A 15,460-nucleotide genomic window follows, 5' to 3' on the forward strand; every position below is an offset into this window, starting at 1 on the left:
AACTCATTATTATTTTGTCTGTTTAAAAAAAATTCCACCATTATTATTAAATAAATTTAAAATTAATGTTATTTATATGTAGGTTATGATACCAATTGAATAATTGTATTTATTCTCTCTTATTTTCCTTTTCTCCCTTTTGCTTGATTGAAATATTTGAATGAAAGGCAAGCATACCCAAGTAAACATAGAATTCTCACCATCTTCTTTCATTGTGTTTAATATTTAATATTAACAGTTTCTAAATTTGTATAATTGATTATAAATTTCTAAATTTATATAATTGATACAACAGTAAAACCTTTATTTTAAACATGTTTTAAATTCTTAAGCAGCAAATATAATTTACTATGTGAAAACAAGTAATGAAAGTACTTTAAGAATACAGCATCCTAGTAAAAGTCAGCAAAAGAGATAGCAATTACTCTAGTAAGGTTATTAGAGAAACCTGGAAGTAGTCTAGATACAAAAATACAAGCAATATGTTTGTAAGGTTGTTTTGTAGCAGATTATGCCAGTTTTAATTGTTCCATGGACACACAGATAATTAAGAAACCTTTTATCGATGCCAAGTCAACTTGATTTCACTTATGACCATGACAAGAAACATACGTTTTTACATGTTGAAAGATTTTTGTACAGATCATCTTGTGCTATGCACCACTGCTTTCAGTGCATGATTTCTAAGCCCTTTGCATAGATGTAATGGCCAAGTTTCCACGACAGTAGTGTAGACCTGACAGGGCTTTAACTTATCTCTGTCTGGGGAGATGTGAAAAGAAAACTTCCTCTCACAACTGCCACTTTCACTTTAGCACATCTGAATCTTTCATATTCTTTCTGTAAGGCCATCATATCCATAACAAACTTTTCTTCACGGTGCCTTGAACGTATTTCTTCAGCCCTAAGAAGAAACAGAAGAGCAGTCTGCTGAAAGATCTTTCAAATGCTAAACCCATAGCATAGCATTTACTGTTGCAGTCAGGTTCTCATTGCTGGTAGAAATCACCCAACCAAGAGCAGCTTGTGGGAAAAAGAGGTTTATTTTGGCTTACAGGCTTGAGGGGAAGCTCCATGATGGCAGAGGAAAACAATTAAATGCAGAGGGTGGACATTACCCCCTGGCCCACATAAGGTGGACAACAGGAACAGGACAGTGTGCCACACACTGGCATGGGGAAGCCAGCTATAACACCCATAAGCCTACCACTAACAATATACTGTCTCCAGCAGGCATTAATTCCCAAATCTCCATCAGCTGGGGACCTAGCATTCAGAACACCTAAGTTTATGGGGGACACCTGAATCAAACCATCACATTCCGCCCTGGCCAAGAGCAGTGCTGCACTCAAGAGGCGGAGGTAATGTTGCAGTCAGGTCCACATTGCTGGCAGAAATTACCTAACCAAGAGCAGCTTGTGGGAAAAAGAGGTTTATTTGGACTTATAGGCTCAAGGGGGAAGCTCCATAATGGCAGGGAAAATGATGACATGAGCAGAGGGTGGACATCACCCCCTGGCCAACATAAGGTGGACAGTAGCAATAGGAGAGTGTGCCAAACACTGGCATGGGGAAACTGGCTATACCACCCATAATCCTGCCCCCAACAATACACTGCCTCCTGTAGGTGTTAATTCCCGAATCTCCATCAGCTGGTAACCTAGAATTCAGAACACCTAAGTTTATGGGGGACACCTGACTCAAACCACGACATTCCACCCCAGCCCCCATAAACTGATAACCATACATGATGTAAAATGCAATGTATTCATCTAACTTTAAAGTCCCCATAGTTCATATAAATTCCAATGATGTTCATACATCCCCATAGTCCAAGATCTTTTAAATGAGCCATAATACCCAAAAATAACTTCAAAAAAAAAAAAAAAAACATAATGGCACAGAATAAACATACACACTGCAAAAGATGGCATTAGGCCTAGCAAAGAAATATTCTACCGATACAGGATTAAAACAACCAGGGCAAACATCAAACTCTGTAACTCCAAGTCCAACAACTGTAGCCAGTGACAAATCCCCAAGTCTGATAATTCTAAACAGCAAGAAGTCTCTGGTGTTCCAATTCTACCCTCCAGCTAGGCCACTCACTGTACTGGAAAACTTCGTCGGGCCAGCAGCTACTTAGCAGCCATCTCGTAGTCCCAGCATCTCCACTGGGTCTCTACTCAACCCACGATTCATCCTCATGGCCCCAAGGGGTCTCCATGCAGGCATCCAGGACACCTGCTTCACACTGCCCATGGCCATTTCCAAAACACAAGACCATGTTGCAAACTCAGTGACCCTCTCTTTCCTGCATTTCTTATGCTCCACGATACCAGGTAGGGTGCAAATTTGTTAATCCAGGGGGGAAAGGCAGACTTTGAAGAACATAGCAGTCAGACTGTCTCCCAAGCACACTCTACAGATGAGAAAAATGCTCTCACTCTGTTTCTAGAATTTTCTTATAAAATAATAGTCATATTCTACTAATGTCTATAGGATTTTTGTTTGCCTAAAACTGAGAATACTCACAAACTATTTTAGTTAGGTTCTCAGCCACCCAAGTCAGCCTAAAGAGCTTCTACTTAAGTGACACAGGGCTTAAGAGATTCCACTCACTCACCCTCATTCGTTCAATGAGTATATATTGACCTATAAATCATCACGATCTACATAGTAATTGTGGGAAAATATTCAATTTACTGTGAAAAAAAGCTAAACTAATTAAATGTTACCAATATTCACTAGATATTGCAGTAAGCATGCAATTAGATATGCCAAGTCAGTATTAACTGACATTTTCAAAATACATTAATAAAATAAATTATATGTTTTTATCCTAAAATTATATAGATACTTGTATAAAGTGTTAACTTTAAATAATTTTACATTTCAAGTGAGTAAAGTAAGACCATTCTTGATACTTAAGAAAGTATCATGGGCTTGGAAGAACCCTGTCCTACGACCATGAGGGTCTGAGTGTGGGTTCCTAGCACCTACATAAATGCTGAGCGGATGTAGTGCCCCAGGACACTGAAGGTGGAAACAGAGGCTTCTGGAGGTAAGATGCCTAGACCAGCCGAATAGGCAAGTTGTGCATTCAGGTGAGAGAGCTTGTGTCAACAAATATGATGGAGATTATTTGAGGAAGATGTACAGTATGAATCAACCTCTGGCCTCCACATCTACACACATGTGAATGCACATGCACCCACATGCATATGAACAGAAATACACACATGAAGCATAATCACACAGATGCAAACATATACATATTTTAAAAAATAATCAGGCTGTAGACATGGCTTAGCAGTTAAGCGCTTGCCTGTGAAACCTAAGGACCCTGGTTCAAGGCTTGATTCCCCAGGACACACATTAGCCAGATGCACAAGGGGGCGAATGCATCTGGAGTTCATCTGCAGTGGCTGGAGGCTGGAGGCACCATTCTCTCTCTCTCTCTCTCTCTCTCTCTCTCTCTCTCTCTCTCTCTCTCTCTCTCTCTCTCTTTCCCTGCCACTCTCAAATAAATAAAAATAATAAAACAAAAAAAATTAAAAATAAAAAAATGTAGGTAAGGTAAACCAATAAATCAAATGGTTTATAATTGAGAAAAGACAGACATTTTCTTAATCAAAATTCTCTAATACAAACTACTTTTAATCATCATGTGTGTGTGTAAATTTAAAATAAAAAGCTGTTGAAAAATCTCTATTTTATATTTGCCTTAAATAAATGCATGAATTTTGGGTACTTAGTAACTTTAGGGTAATGCAATAATGGAGCCTTTCAGCCTCAATCTATAAGGAAAGCCGGTGGTTTTCTGCCATGTTTTTCAGTTACCTGTGTCCTTCAGACTCTGTAGGCTAAAGACAAGTTTAAAAATTGAGGAAAACTGAGCAATGAATTTGACTCTTGTTGATAGGAAATATAGATGGTCAGAACTTCTGTTTTAAAACTGTTGAAAGTTATTGGCTAGTACAAAGGAGTTTAAGAAGGGATGGAGAAGAGAGTTAGAGCCTTCATATGTATGTTGAGTATGTTGTGAACTCTAGATATTATGTGAAGTAGAAGACTAGAAGGATGAAAGACAGGCTTGTTTCAGAGTGGAGGCGAGTAGAAAATGCATTCTGCATAGTGCTGAGGAGATGACAGCGGACACTGGTGGTGCAGACTCCAGTCAAGGGCCGTTAATGGCTCTGCTTCCTGCAAAAATGACCTCGCAGGAAGCTGGTTGTCTTGGGTAAGTTTGAGTGGTGGACGAGAGTTATATATTGTTGGTGTGTGTGTGTATGCATGTGTGTTTGCACATGTGTGGGCTCATATATGCAGGTGTGTGTGTATTGTGGTGTGTGTGTGTGTGAGAGAGAGAGAGAGCTCACATGTACATTTGGAAGCCACAAGCTGTCAACAGGTATCTTCCTTGATCATTTTCCACCTTATTTACTGTGGCACAGTCTTACACTTGAACCCAGAGCTTGGCTTGGCTAGTCTAGTCAGCTTCCTTGGGATCCCTTGTCTTTGCCCCCAGCACTGAGCCCTGGGATTACAGGCAGGCCACCATGCTCACCCAACACTGACATGAGTCCTGGGGATCTGAACTCCAGTACTCACGTATTCATAGCAAGTGCTTTATCGATTGAGCAATCTCCCCAGTCCAAGGAAGTGTTATTCTATTGTCTATTTTAGATATATTAGCACATAATCCATCTTGTTTTGGGTACGTTTCTATTTTACAAACTAGCACATATAATGTTGTAACAAAACATAACTTATTAGAATTCAGCATTTCATTTGCAATTTTCACATTTAATTGATTTAAACTCTAAATTATGCATACCTCTCTTTCTTCATTTCCTTAATTAAACACTGTTGATGTTTTTCTGCTTTTACTTTCTCCCGAATCATCAGGTGTTTCTCTCTTAAGATAGCTGCCTTATTCTTCACTCTGTCAATGCTAATAATGCCTCTGAGCAGAAGCATGAGTTCATTACTTAAGTTCTGAACCAATAAACGGTCTGCAGCCTTCAGTTTCTTCTGTAGTAAAAATAAAGCTCTTTGCTTTTTGACTTTTTCAAGATAGTTCACTCTTTCCTTCCAATTTTGCTGCAATTTGTTCTCCAATGTCTCACGATCTCTTTCCATCTGTTCTTGTGCACTGTATATTTTTGCAGTTCTACTGTCTTGAACATGGAGTCTCATTCTTTCTCGGACAACTTGTGCCACAGAGACAGCTGTTACTTTTGCTTTAGCAAGCTCTATTTCCTTCTCTTCAATGTAATGATCATCAATGTGCTGGAATATTTGCAGTTTCAGGCCAGCTCTTTGTGTGGCCAGAAACTCTCTCCTCTTCTGCATCTCCAGGGGGGGTTCCCTTTTAGTTACTGCTTTATACTGAGTGGGGGGAAGTGGCAGATCGTAAACAGGAGAATAATCTTGTTTCAGTCCTTTCAAAGCTCTGGCATACTTCAGTGACCTGTGACTATATATAGGGAGTTTGTGGACTGAGATTCTAAAGCTGGTCCCCAATCCTTCATCCTCCATTCCAGCTGCTGATTCCTTCTGACCTACATCATAGAGCAGATGACATACAAGAGCTGATTTTACTTTTCTTGTACATTAAGTTGGAAGCCACATTAGTAAGCCTCAAAAGAACCTGCTATTTACTTTAGCCAGAAGATCTTTTCCCCAGGTTTTTTTTCAATGTTGGAGAGGAAAATCGCTATTAAACATTCTCAGACAGAAATGTACTTAATCTGATTTCTTTTATGCTTTGTATTATCTCTTGCAATTATTTCACTCACATTGACTCAATAGTAGCACTATGTCTTACATGTCATACTTAAGCATATGCATATATATATATATATATATGCATATGCTTAAGTATATATGTATATATACTTAAGCATATGCATATATATGTGTGTGTGTCAGGGGTACATAAGCTGAAACACAGTGATTAGTTATAGCTCAATGCTTATTTATACATGATTTTCAATGGATAGAAACTTAGTTTTTGGGATTGGCTATAACAACTTTTTTTTTTCATAATATCCTCTAAATTAGGCTGGCAAGTTTGTTCATGTACTACCTTAGGTTCCAGTTTGTGATGTAAGGGACCAGGGTATACAAAGCAGCTTTAGGCCAAATGTAATTAACAAGCTCCTATTATCCTGTATGTCTCAACAACAAGTAATCAGTTTTAACTTTTTATTTCTTAACTGTACTGGGCACAACTGGCCGTCATCAAAATGGTTTTGTTTCCTTCTTTGGAAAGAATAAACAGTAAACCTAGGAGTTTTCTTTTTTGTTGTATGTCACCATGAGCTGAGTGAGTATGTCCCATGGGTGTGGGCAGAGTGTCCTATCACTTCTCTACTTCTTTCTGTGCTTCATGGAAGGGAAACAATGCCTGGCCTGAACACCTTATCAAAAGGCCACCCCTGGGGGAGGTCATTGGCCCTGAGAGGGAAGCTACAGTTATTGTTTGGCTAAATGGATATGTGGTGCCTCTCAAATGACCTTTAAATATGTATGTTTTTGTTCATAGTTCAGTGTTGTTCTTCCCTTTAGTTACAGAAGCTATTCTCTGCAGATGGACATGATCACTGAGAAGAGTGTAAGTGCTGAAAATAAGTGACTGTGGAGTGGTCCACACTAAATATAACATCTGTATCATCCCCTCCATGGCTTAAGAAACCATTTGGAAGAGTGGGTGAAAAGAATGTGTGAACCAGAGGATGAGGAAGGGTGATGAGGAAAGACGCAGTCCAGCCAGGACATGGCCATTGCAGTCAGGACCTCACCGTTATTATTGTCAGCTGTATAAGACTTGCACAACCTTGGTCCCAGCAATACTTGATGGAAGAGATCTTGAGGCCCCCATAAGCAGTTAGCAGTGGCTGGAGGCAATGGGAGACATTTTCTGCAGTGGTGTAGTCACTGGTAGGACCAAGGTGCTCTAGTAAGTTACTCCAGTAAATTATCCCCTATATTTGCTCATGCATATAGCCCTCATTAAATGCAGTGAGTCATACCAACACACAAGAAAAAAGACATTAAAGTGGAAGAGGAACTAGTTGGGAAGAATAAGGGAGTTCAGTGGAAGGGGAAGGAAAGAGAGTCATAAGAAAGTAAAGGAGGACATTATGATCAAAATATATCATACACATGTATAAAATTGTCAATAAGTAAAGAATATGAAAACTAAAGAAAGCACAAGCCACAGTTTTACAATTTGGCTTCTTACAGATACAAAATAAATAAGAATTATGTTTAAGGCCAGACATATTTCTGGATCTATTTGTAACTGTAGACAAAGTTAATAATATAAAAACTAATTGTATTGTTGATCACATATTTATTTCTTTGTACTCCTGCTGATAAATCCAGGCTCAGATGGCAAGCACAGTTGCAAAAGATATACTTGTTATTCTTAATGGAAAATAGTTTATTGCATTTAATTTGCTTCTTCTGTCATTATGATTGTGTCTCTGATAAATCTAATTGAAAAGGATTTTGTCCTGTCTCATAATGTCTTCACATCACAATACCAGAGCTGACAGTGGTGGCTTTAAGTATATGAAGGTGGCCATGAGGAAGGACAGGTTGGTGCAGTGAATAGGTGGTAGGAGGGAAGAGGATAACAGAGAGTTTTTAACAAAAGGCCACAGAGAATCCACATTAGACGAGAAGTAAGGAGGTGAGCTCACTGGTTAGTAGGCAATAAGACCAGGTTCAGTGGCTGGGGCTACTGCTCATAAGCAGTACACCTGAGTTTGGACCCCCAGAACACATAAATAACAGGTGGGCATGACAGCCTGAAATCCTGGTGCTGTGGAGGGAGGCAAAGACAGGTATCCTCCAGGATAGCAGGTTCCAATAAGAGATCCAACCTCAGTAAATGTGGAGAACGCCTTAGGAAGACAACATCAACCTCTACCTCCACACTCATGTACATCTTCATAGGTACCTGTACACACGTGTGCACCCACACACATAAGAACATGTATGCACACACCACAGACAGAAGCAAAAAAAGGCAATATATCAGAATACAAACTCAAAGTATCCAGAGAGATGCATTAAAATTTCAAGATCAAAAACAGTAAAAATGAAGACCAAAGCAAGCTAGAATAAGGTATTGGGTACTAGATATCCAGGCAGACAGAAACCAATCTTTTGGTTAGCTGAACATCCCACTAGCTCTTTTAAAGTGTCCAAATTTCCATCTCTACTTACAGACTGTTTAAGATTCACTCACCACTATAGTATTTATCTTAATACAGCAGGGCTCTGATTTGTTATGTCTTACATGCAAGCAAAGGAAAATAAAGCTTTCATGTTTCCTCATTTGCAAGATGAGGGAACAGAGTCAGCTTTCAGTCAGGGGTCATGTGTTATAGGAAAGAAGTACAATGTTTTCCCATGCCCTCTCAGAATTGGGCCTTTGGCATTACTCTATGCTTGAGAAGACTGCTCTTTCCCCACTTTACATCTCTTTGGTCTCTATCCTTCCTTAAAGCCTCTCCTTGCATCACCTTTCTTTATTCAGTAAGTGAGGATGATCTTTAAACTCTGATGTCAGTTTCTTCGTCGTATAAGGTAGAATGTGCTGTCATGTTAAAACTGTGGCTCTTGGCTGGGGCAGTAAAGAAGAAATCCTTAGGGGCAGGGGTCTTCTTGGACCCTGACTCCTGCTGCAGTGTTTTACACAGACTCATCCATGGAGCAATGAGTTAATTAAACACTTTACAGTCAATGAGCTTAACTGTTAGAGACATCAGTGGGAAGTAACTCCATGATTCTAGATACAACACTTTCTCTCAAATACAATTCATGATTTATTAGGAGAATCTATAGTCTTTCTACAAATCTTAGCTATAAGAGAGATAGGCAAGCAAAAATAAATAGGAATAAATTTAATAAAATATGAAACACTTCTCTATAGAATATTGTATGTTAATGAAAGCAGCTTGAAATATCTGATACATATGCCTTTCTTCATCTTATTTACTTAGTCTTCCTAGCTTGTTTTCTACTTCTGACAACTTTTACCAGTTTTATTTTCCACTGGCTTTTCTCTTTCCTTGCCCATATCTTAATGCTGCTGGTGGCATTGTGAGTTTTATTAACTCCCACTCAGAGCAGGAAGGGGAAGACAGAGATAGACTGCTAGCCTGGGATGCTGCCAAGGCCATTTTGCTGTACATAAGCAAGACTACACGGGGATGGCCTTGGGTCAGTGTTTCCCATGATTCCCCTACATAATATGCAAGTTGAAATCAATAACCAATACAGTCATGTGCACAAGTTTACAACAGCTGGGCAGACTAGTGAGTCCACAAGTGAACAGCTCCATATGATTTGGAGGGACTCATTGACCAATAAAAATGTTTCAGTTATAGGTTTCTAATGGGTGTTTGTACTTTTGAATTAACAATAAATATAATTCAAGTGAAGTGGGCTAAAGGGAACTGAGGTAAGGCAAGTGATACCATTTCTGGCACAGACTTCAGCTATGCAAGGCACTGACGCAAAAGGAGAACTGTCATGTCATGTACAAATGGGAAGAGAAAAGTGACCTCAGCTCATCTTTGCACCTCATCTCTAACCTAAGCTGAGTGCCGCAAAATACTCAGAGATAACACTTGGTATTTTCACTGTGGTGACCCCGGCCTGGGAAGTGAAGTAACCTTTTTATAGCATGCTGAGCATGCTTATTTAGGTGAGAAATGATTTATATAATTCTATGCAACACTCTTTTCTTTCATAGATTTTTTTTCTAATTTTAAGAAAAAAATGAGTTGGCATTTGAAATCTAAGCTTTGATGTAACAACTAGGTTACCATTTATTTTAATAATAGTTCTGACATTGTAGAAAGGCCAGATTCTAAGATAATTTTGAGCTGTGAATTATGCTGAAAGACCACAGTGGGGTATAATGTTATGATGGAAAATTGGGTACATACAGAGGTGATCTTAAACATTTAAATTCTTAATGAACCACAAATCCTCTAACACTCACCATATATTAATGACTCTTCCTACATCTTGGCTACCAACAAGATACTGAGCACACTGTTATTTGAGCAAATAAAAGAATGGAGACCTGGCCTAGGCAGAAGCTGTGACTTGCTTTCATGATCTTGCTTGATTTTATAAAGACAGGGATACCTGCTTGTTAAACTCTCTACAAATAAAATACAAAAGGCAAGGTCATACTGCCTTGAGTTCTCTTCATGACACAGGGGCCAGAGGGTCTCAAGATTGGGAAGAGAAGCCCCTTGGCAAGGAAACTTCCCATCTTACCATGTTCCCATGCTCCTAATGAAGGGGAAAGTAGTCTCAGAAGACTTTATTTGGGCTGGAGAGATGGCTTAGCAGTTAAGTCAGTTGCCTGCAAAGCCAAAGGATCCTGGTTCAATTCTCCAGGATTCATGTAAACCAGATTCACAAGGGGATGCACACATCTAGAGTTCATTTGCAGTGGCTGGAGGCCCTGGCATGCCCATTCTCTCTCTCCCTCCCTCCCTCCCTCTTTTTCTCTTTCAAATAAATATAATATTTTTTTTTAAAAAAGACTTTCTTTTAAGGGATTTTTTTTTGGGGGGGGGGATTTTTAATCTGTCTTCAAAAGAGGGCTGAAAAGTATATCCTGGAAGTAATGAAGTATTCCTTCCAGAGACACTGGTGTCATTTTGGCTTGGCATGTCTGTTAGTATCTGAGAAGTGGCAATTCATGCCTTATTTATGAAGTAGAAATTTATGCCTGGCTCACAAAATATGCCCCACCCTCCAGAACCCAAAAGTTATCTAAAATGAGAGTAGGATGAGAGCTAGATTCTCCCACTTTATATTTTCACCCCACCTTATCTGGCTATTCAGTTGAAATATGCTGAAAAGAAAGGAATGGAGAAGAGCTTCCATTCTAGAAATTCAAGTGTATAGAACAGCTATTCTCCATTCCTAAGTAAGTCAGTTTAAGAAACCTGAAGGTATGATTTCATGGAAAGTCACAATAATACCAGTTACAAAACAGAAATAAATACACATGGCAGAAGCTTTACTGGACATTCAGTATCTACATATAGACAACTATAAAATGGATTCTAGGATTTTTAATTGATATTTATAGTCATGTTACAATTCAATTTTTACCTGATTTATTGCTCTTTCATTTCAATATTAATTCAGTATAAAGTAGTAACTGTTCTATTTTAATTTCTGCCTAGAAAATGTGCCTTACTATATTCAAGCCTATGTAGGCACTTGTCTTAGACCTCAAATTTCAACTTTCAGTATTATACTAATGTAACAGACACTAATTTCCCTCCCACACAGCTACTTAAAATTACATGTGAACTGGACGAAGACATCAATAGACCTAAACTTTCAAACGTCTGATTTCTTCCACTTGTTATCTGTCTATCTTTCCTTGAAAATATCCATTTACATTTTAATAGATTTCAAATTCATAGAGGATACGCACAGGTCACAAATACAGAATCTCTTATTCACTCCTAATTGTTAGTTTTTACTGTAAAATGTTTTCCTTTTGACTTGACTTTTTGTTTTGTTTTGCTTTTCATAAGTATTACTGACTCTGCTTTATCAGGGACTTTTCTTTATTTCTAAGTATAGCTAGTGGATAACAAAATGCATACAGAGAACAAATGTAGAAAGTTGAGTATTTTCTGTGTTTAAGACACTTTTGAGAATGAGGGAGGTGAACTGTTTATTAAGAAAGTCATCGTTACCAGGTCTGCTGTCACATGCTTTTAATCCCAGCACTGCGAAGGTTGAAGTAGGAGAATTACTGTTCAATCAAGGCAAACCTGGGCTGAAGAGCTGAGCTCCAGGTCATCTTGGGCTAGAGTATAACCTTACCTCAAAAATCAAAAAGAAACAACAACATGGTCCTAATCTCATGAAATTTCTCTTACGTTGGGAAAGGCAGATGGCAAATTCACTAACAAGATATTAAATATGGAAGAGTGTTTTGGGAAAGATTGCTCAGAGTTAAATGACAGGTAGTTTAGTGACTAGACTGAATGGACAGGCAGACGTTCAAGGAAAATTCTGATCTGGTTTCAGACCAGAGAGATGAAAAGGAAGCAATGGTAAGGAAGTAGGGGAGTGGACACTGCAGAAGTAAAGAGAAACTACAGTAAGGGTAGAAGGCAGGAGCACTGTGGACCTGTGAGGGATGGAGACGCCACCTGGGTCCTGTGAGCAAGAGGAAGAATATAGGCATAGTCAGAGGTAAGGTGAGACTAATTCTGTGCAGTAGTCCATGCCATGGAGAAAGGGAGAGCTCTAGGGTCCTTTAGGTAGATACTTTTTATTAATGATACCAGATAAAAAATACAGTACAAGTTCCTGTTTCTCCATCCCTCATTGCTGCATGTGCATGTGAGGGAACATGTCAGGACTGCTTGCCTGATGGAATGTCAGATGTTTGTGTTGCTTTGTGGGTCCTAGATTACATGGTTTACTTGGCAATTTAACTCAGACCGTCAGGCTTTACAAGCATGTGCCTTTACTGAGCCATCTTTCCAACTATACAAATAGAATATTATTTTTGTTTTTTTTATTTTGTTCGTTTTATCTATTTATTTGAGTGTGACAGAGAGAGACAGAAAGAGACAATGGGCAAGCCAGGGCTTCCAGCCACTGCTAACGAACTCCAGATGCATGCGCCCCCTTGTGCATCTGGCTAACATGGGTACTGGGGAATCAAGCCTCGAACTGGGGTCCTTAGGCTTCATAGGCAAGCGCTTAACCGCTAAGCCATCTCTCCAGCTCTAAACAGAATATTCTTGATTCAACTACAATACAATGTTTCATTTTGAATAGTTCACTTAAGAAATAGATATATTTAAAGCAAATTGTCTTAATGTTTGAATATGTATGTGTGTATATATATATATATATATTTGTTTTTACAAATATATATATATATATATATATATATATATATATATCTTTTTTTAAAATTTATTTATTTGAGAGCGACAGACACAGAGAGAAAGACAGATAGAGGGAGAGAGAGAGAATGGGCGCGCCAGGGCTTCCAGCCTCTGCAAATGAACTCCAGACGCGTGCGCCCCCTTGTGCATCTGGCTAACGTGGGACCTGGGGAACCGAGCCTCGAACCGGGGTCCTTAGGCTTCACAGGCAAGCGCTTAACTGCTAAGCCATCTCTCCAGCCCTATATATATATATCTTTTTAAAAGTAAAAACAAAAACTGGATCTTACCATAGTGAACTTATTTTTAGTTGTCTCAGTAGATAATATAAGGTGCGACCTAGATATTCTATAACTCACAGGAACACAGAAGCCTGCATCATTTTTTTTTTTCTTTATTTATTTGAGAGTGACAGAGAAAGAAAGAGGCAGAGGGAGAAAGAGAGAGAATGGGCACACCAGAGATTCCAGCCACTGCAAATGAACTCCAGACATGTGCGTCCCCTTATGCATCTGGCTAACATGGGTCCTGGGGAATCGAGCCTTGAACCGGGGTCCTTAGGCTTCACAGTCAAGTGCTTAACTGCTAAGCCATCTCTCCAGCCCTACATCATTTTTGATTAATAGAGCTTGTTTGATTCTTCTATTACAGATTTGTGAACCATCAGTGAGAAGCTAAATGGTCTAGGCCTATTTAAAGTCTATGTTACTATGTACATTTGTGCAAATGGTTGAGAAGCAGTTGCTATCAGCAGAAAACCTGTCTTGATTCTAGAAAGGGTGGTAGCCTCTCAGGGGATATAGGTTTTAAGTACTAGTAGTAAGACCAACATCTGGGGAGAAAGGCAGAAAAAGAAAATATAGGGAAAAAGAAAAAACAGGAGTGTCAACGTCTATCATGTACTAGTTTCTTCTATCCTAAATCTTATCTTTCCATATTATACTTGGGAAAACTACTGTTCATTGCATGCTAACCTTATACCCAATTCAATTTTCAAAATTAAAAATAATGCTGGGCATGGTGGCACATGCCTTTAATCCCAGCACTCAGGAGGCAGAGGTAGGAGGGTCGCTGTGAGGAAGCCAGCCTGAGACTGTAAAATGAATTCCAGGTCAGGCTGTACTACAGCAAGACCCTATCTTGAAAAATAAATATATAAATAAACAAAAATAAAGCACACTAAGTACTAAAACAATAAAAAAATTCCCTCAAACACATTTTTAAGTAGCTCTAATATAATTTGCCTATTGCATGAAGCATATGTCTTGTGGGGATCACCTGGTGATCACCTTTATCATCATGGCATGGCTCTCTCCAGTGATGGACACAGCTCAGTGACTCTCCTATTGATATCCACCATGCATAAACAGATACACACACACTTACCCTACTGTAGAACTAACCATCGTGCCATTGAAATACCTACAACAATGGTTCAAACATACTCACAGAGTAGTTCATCCATAATTATCATATGGAATACATCCAGACAGAGCCTCCTACCCAGCTGCTCACAGTGCTCTCTAGCCTTAGACAGCCAGTGTCTACTTCTTGCCTCCTGCATGGGTCTGCCTCTTCAGTGTATTTCTTGCAGATACAAATAACATGATTTTTAATAACACATTCTTTTGTCCTTTTTTGGAGACCAGTTATGGCTCTGTCATTTCTTCCTCTTATTGTGAATATGCCTTTGAGATGTTTCCACTAACTACTCTAGCTTGAGTTCTAATGGTAATTTTATTTTTTAGTTAGCTTACACAGTATCATATTATTTTATGCATTTGTACATATTCTCTGCTTTCATTGATTTCAACCTCCCTACACCACCCTTTCTACCCTGAGTATTCTCCAGACTGCTTTCTTATCCTCATTTCCTTCCATTAAAGCCTCTTTTCCTAATATAATGGGCTTCTTTCTAATGTTCTGGTCTATACTTATCTTCATTGTCACGTGAACACACACTTTGAACAATTGGATGTTAGGATGCTGAGATGAGACAGAAAATGCATGTTATTCTGAGCCTGGGTCACCTCACTTAATGTAATATTTTCCAGTTTCATTCATTTTCCTAAAGTTTTCATAACTTCAGTTTTCTTTACAGCTGAAGAAAATTCCATTGTGTAAATGTACTACATTTTTATTATTCTTTCAGCAGTTGATCAGAATTTTGGCTGATTCCATTTCCTAAGTTTTGTGAATAGAGCAGCAATAGATATACATGAGTAAGCATCTCTATAATAAAGAATAGGGACGTTGAAATCACTCAGCACCTTCACGACTGACCTATTTCATGTCTAAGAACCAATGAGGGTGAGGAGAGCCTTGCACTGATGTGAATGGGACACAAAGACTACAAGATTTACAAAGCAAAGAATGGAATAATTTCCTTAATTGTATTCACTCTGAGGCAATAAATTTCACTTTTTCTTGAAGTCAAATTGTGAGGCAGCTATGTGTTCCCCTCTGTATATTGTTGCTTAGAGTTA

At 38.7% G+C, this 15,460-nt stretch overlaps 1 protein-coding gene across 2 annotated transcripts in view; it reads right to left on the minus strand.

The window, feature by feature from the left end:
- Nucleotides 1-401: 401 nt before the first annotated feature.
- Lrriq3 (leucine rich repeats and IQ motif containing 3) overlaps nt 402-15,460 on the minus strand; it is a 75,832-nt gene continuing 60,773 nt past the window's right edge. For both annotated transcript variants that reach the window (XM_045137883.1, XM_004653737.2), the window contains 2 exons: nt 4,841-5,567; nt 402-904 (listed from right to left, as the gene is read on the minus strand). In XM_045137883.1, coding sequence (XP_044993818.1) covers nt 748-904; nt 4,841-5,567 — 884 coding nt within the window. In that variant the 3' untranslated portion in view covers nt 402-747. The remainder of the gene's footprint in view (nt 905-4,840; nt 5,568-15,460) is intronic.

This window comes from Jaculus jaculus, chromosome 19 (assembly GCF_020740685.1).
Source record: "Jaculus jaculus isolate mJacJac1 chromosome 19, mJacJac1.mat.Y.cur, whole genome shotgun sequence".
Lineage (NCBI taxonomy): Eukaryota > Metazoa > Chordata > Mammalia > Rodentia > Dipodidae > Jaculus > Jaculus jaculus.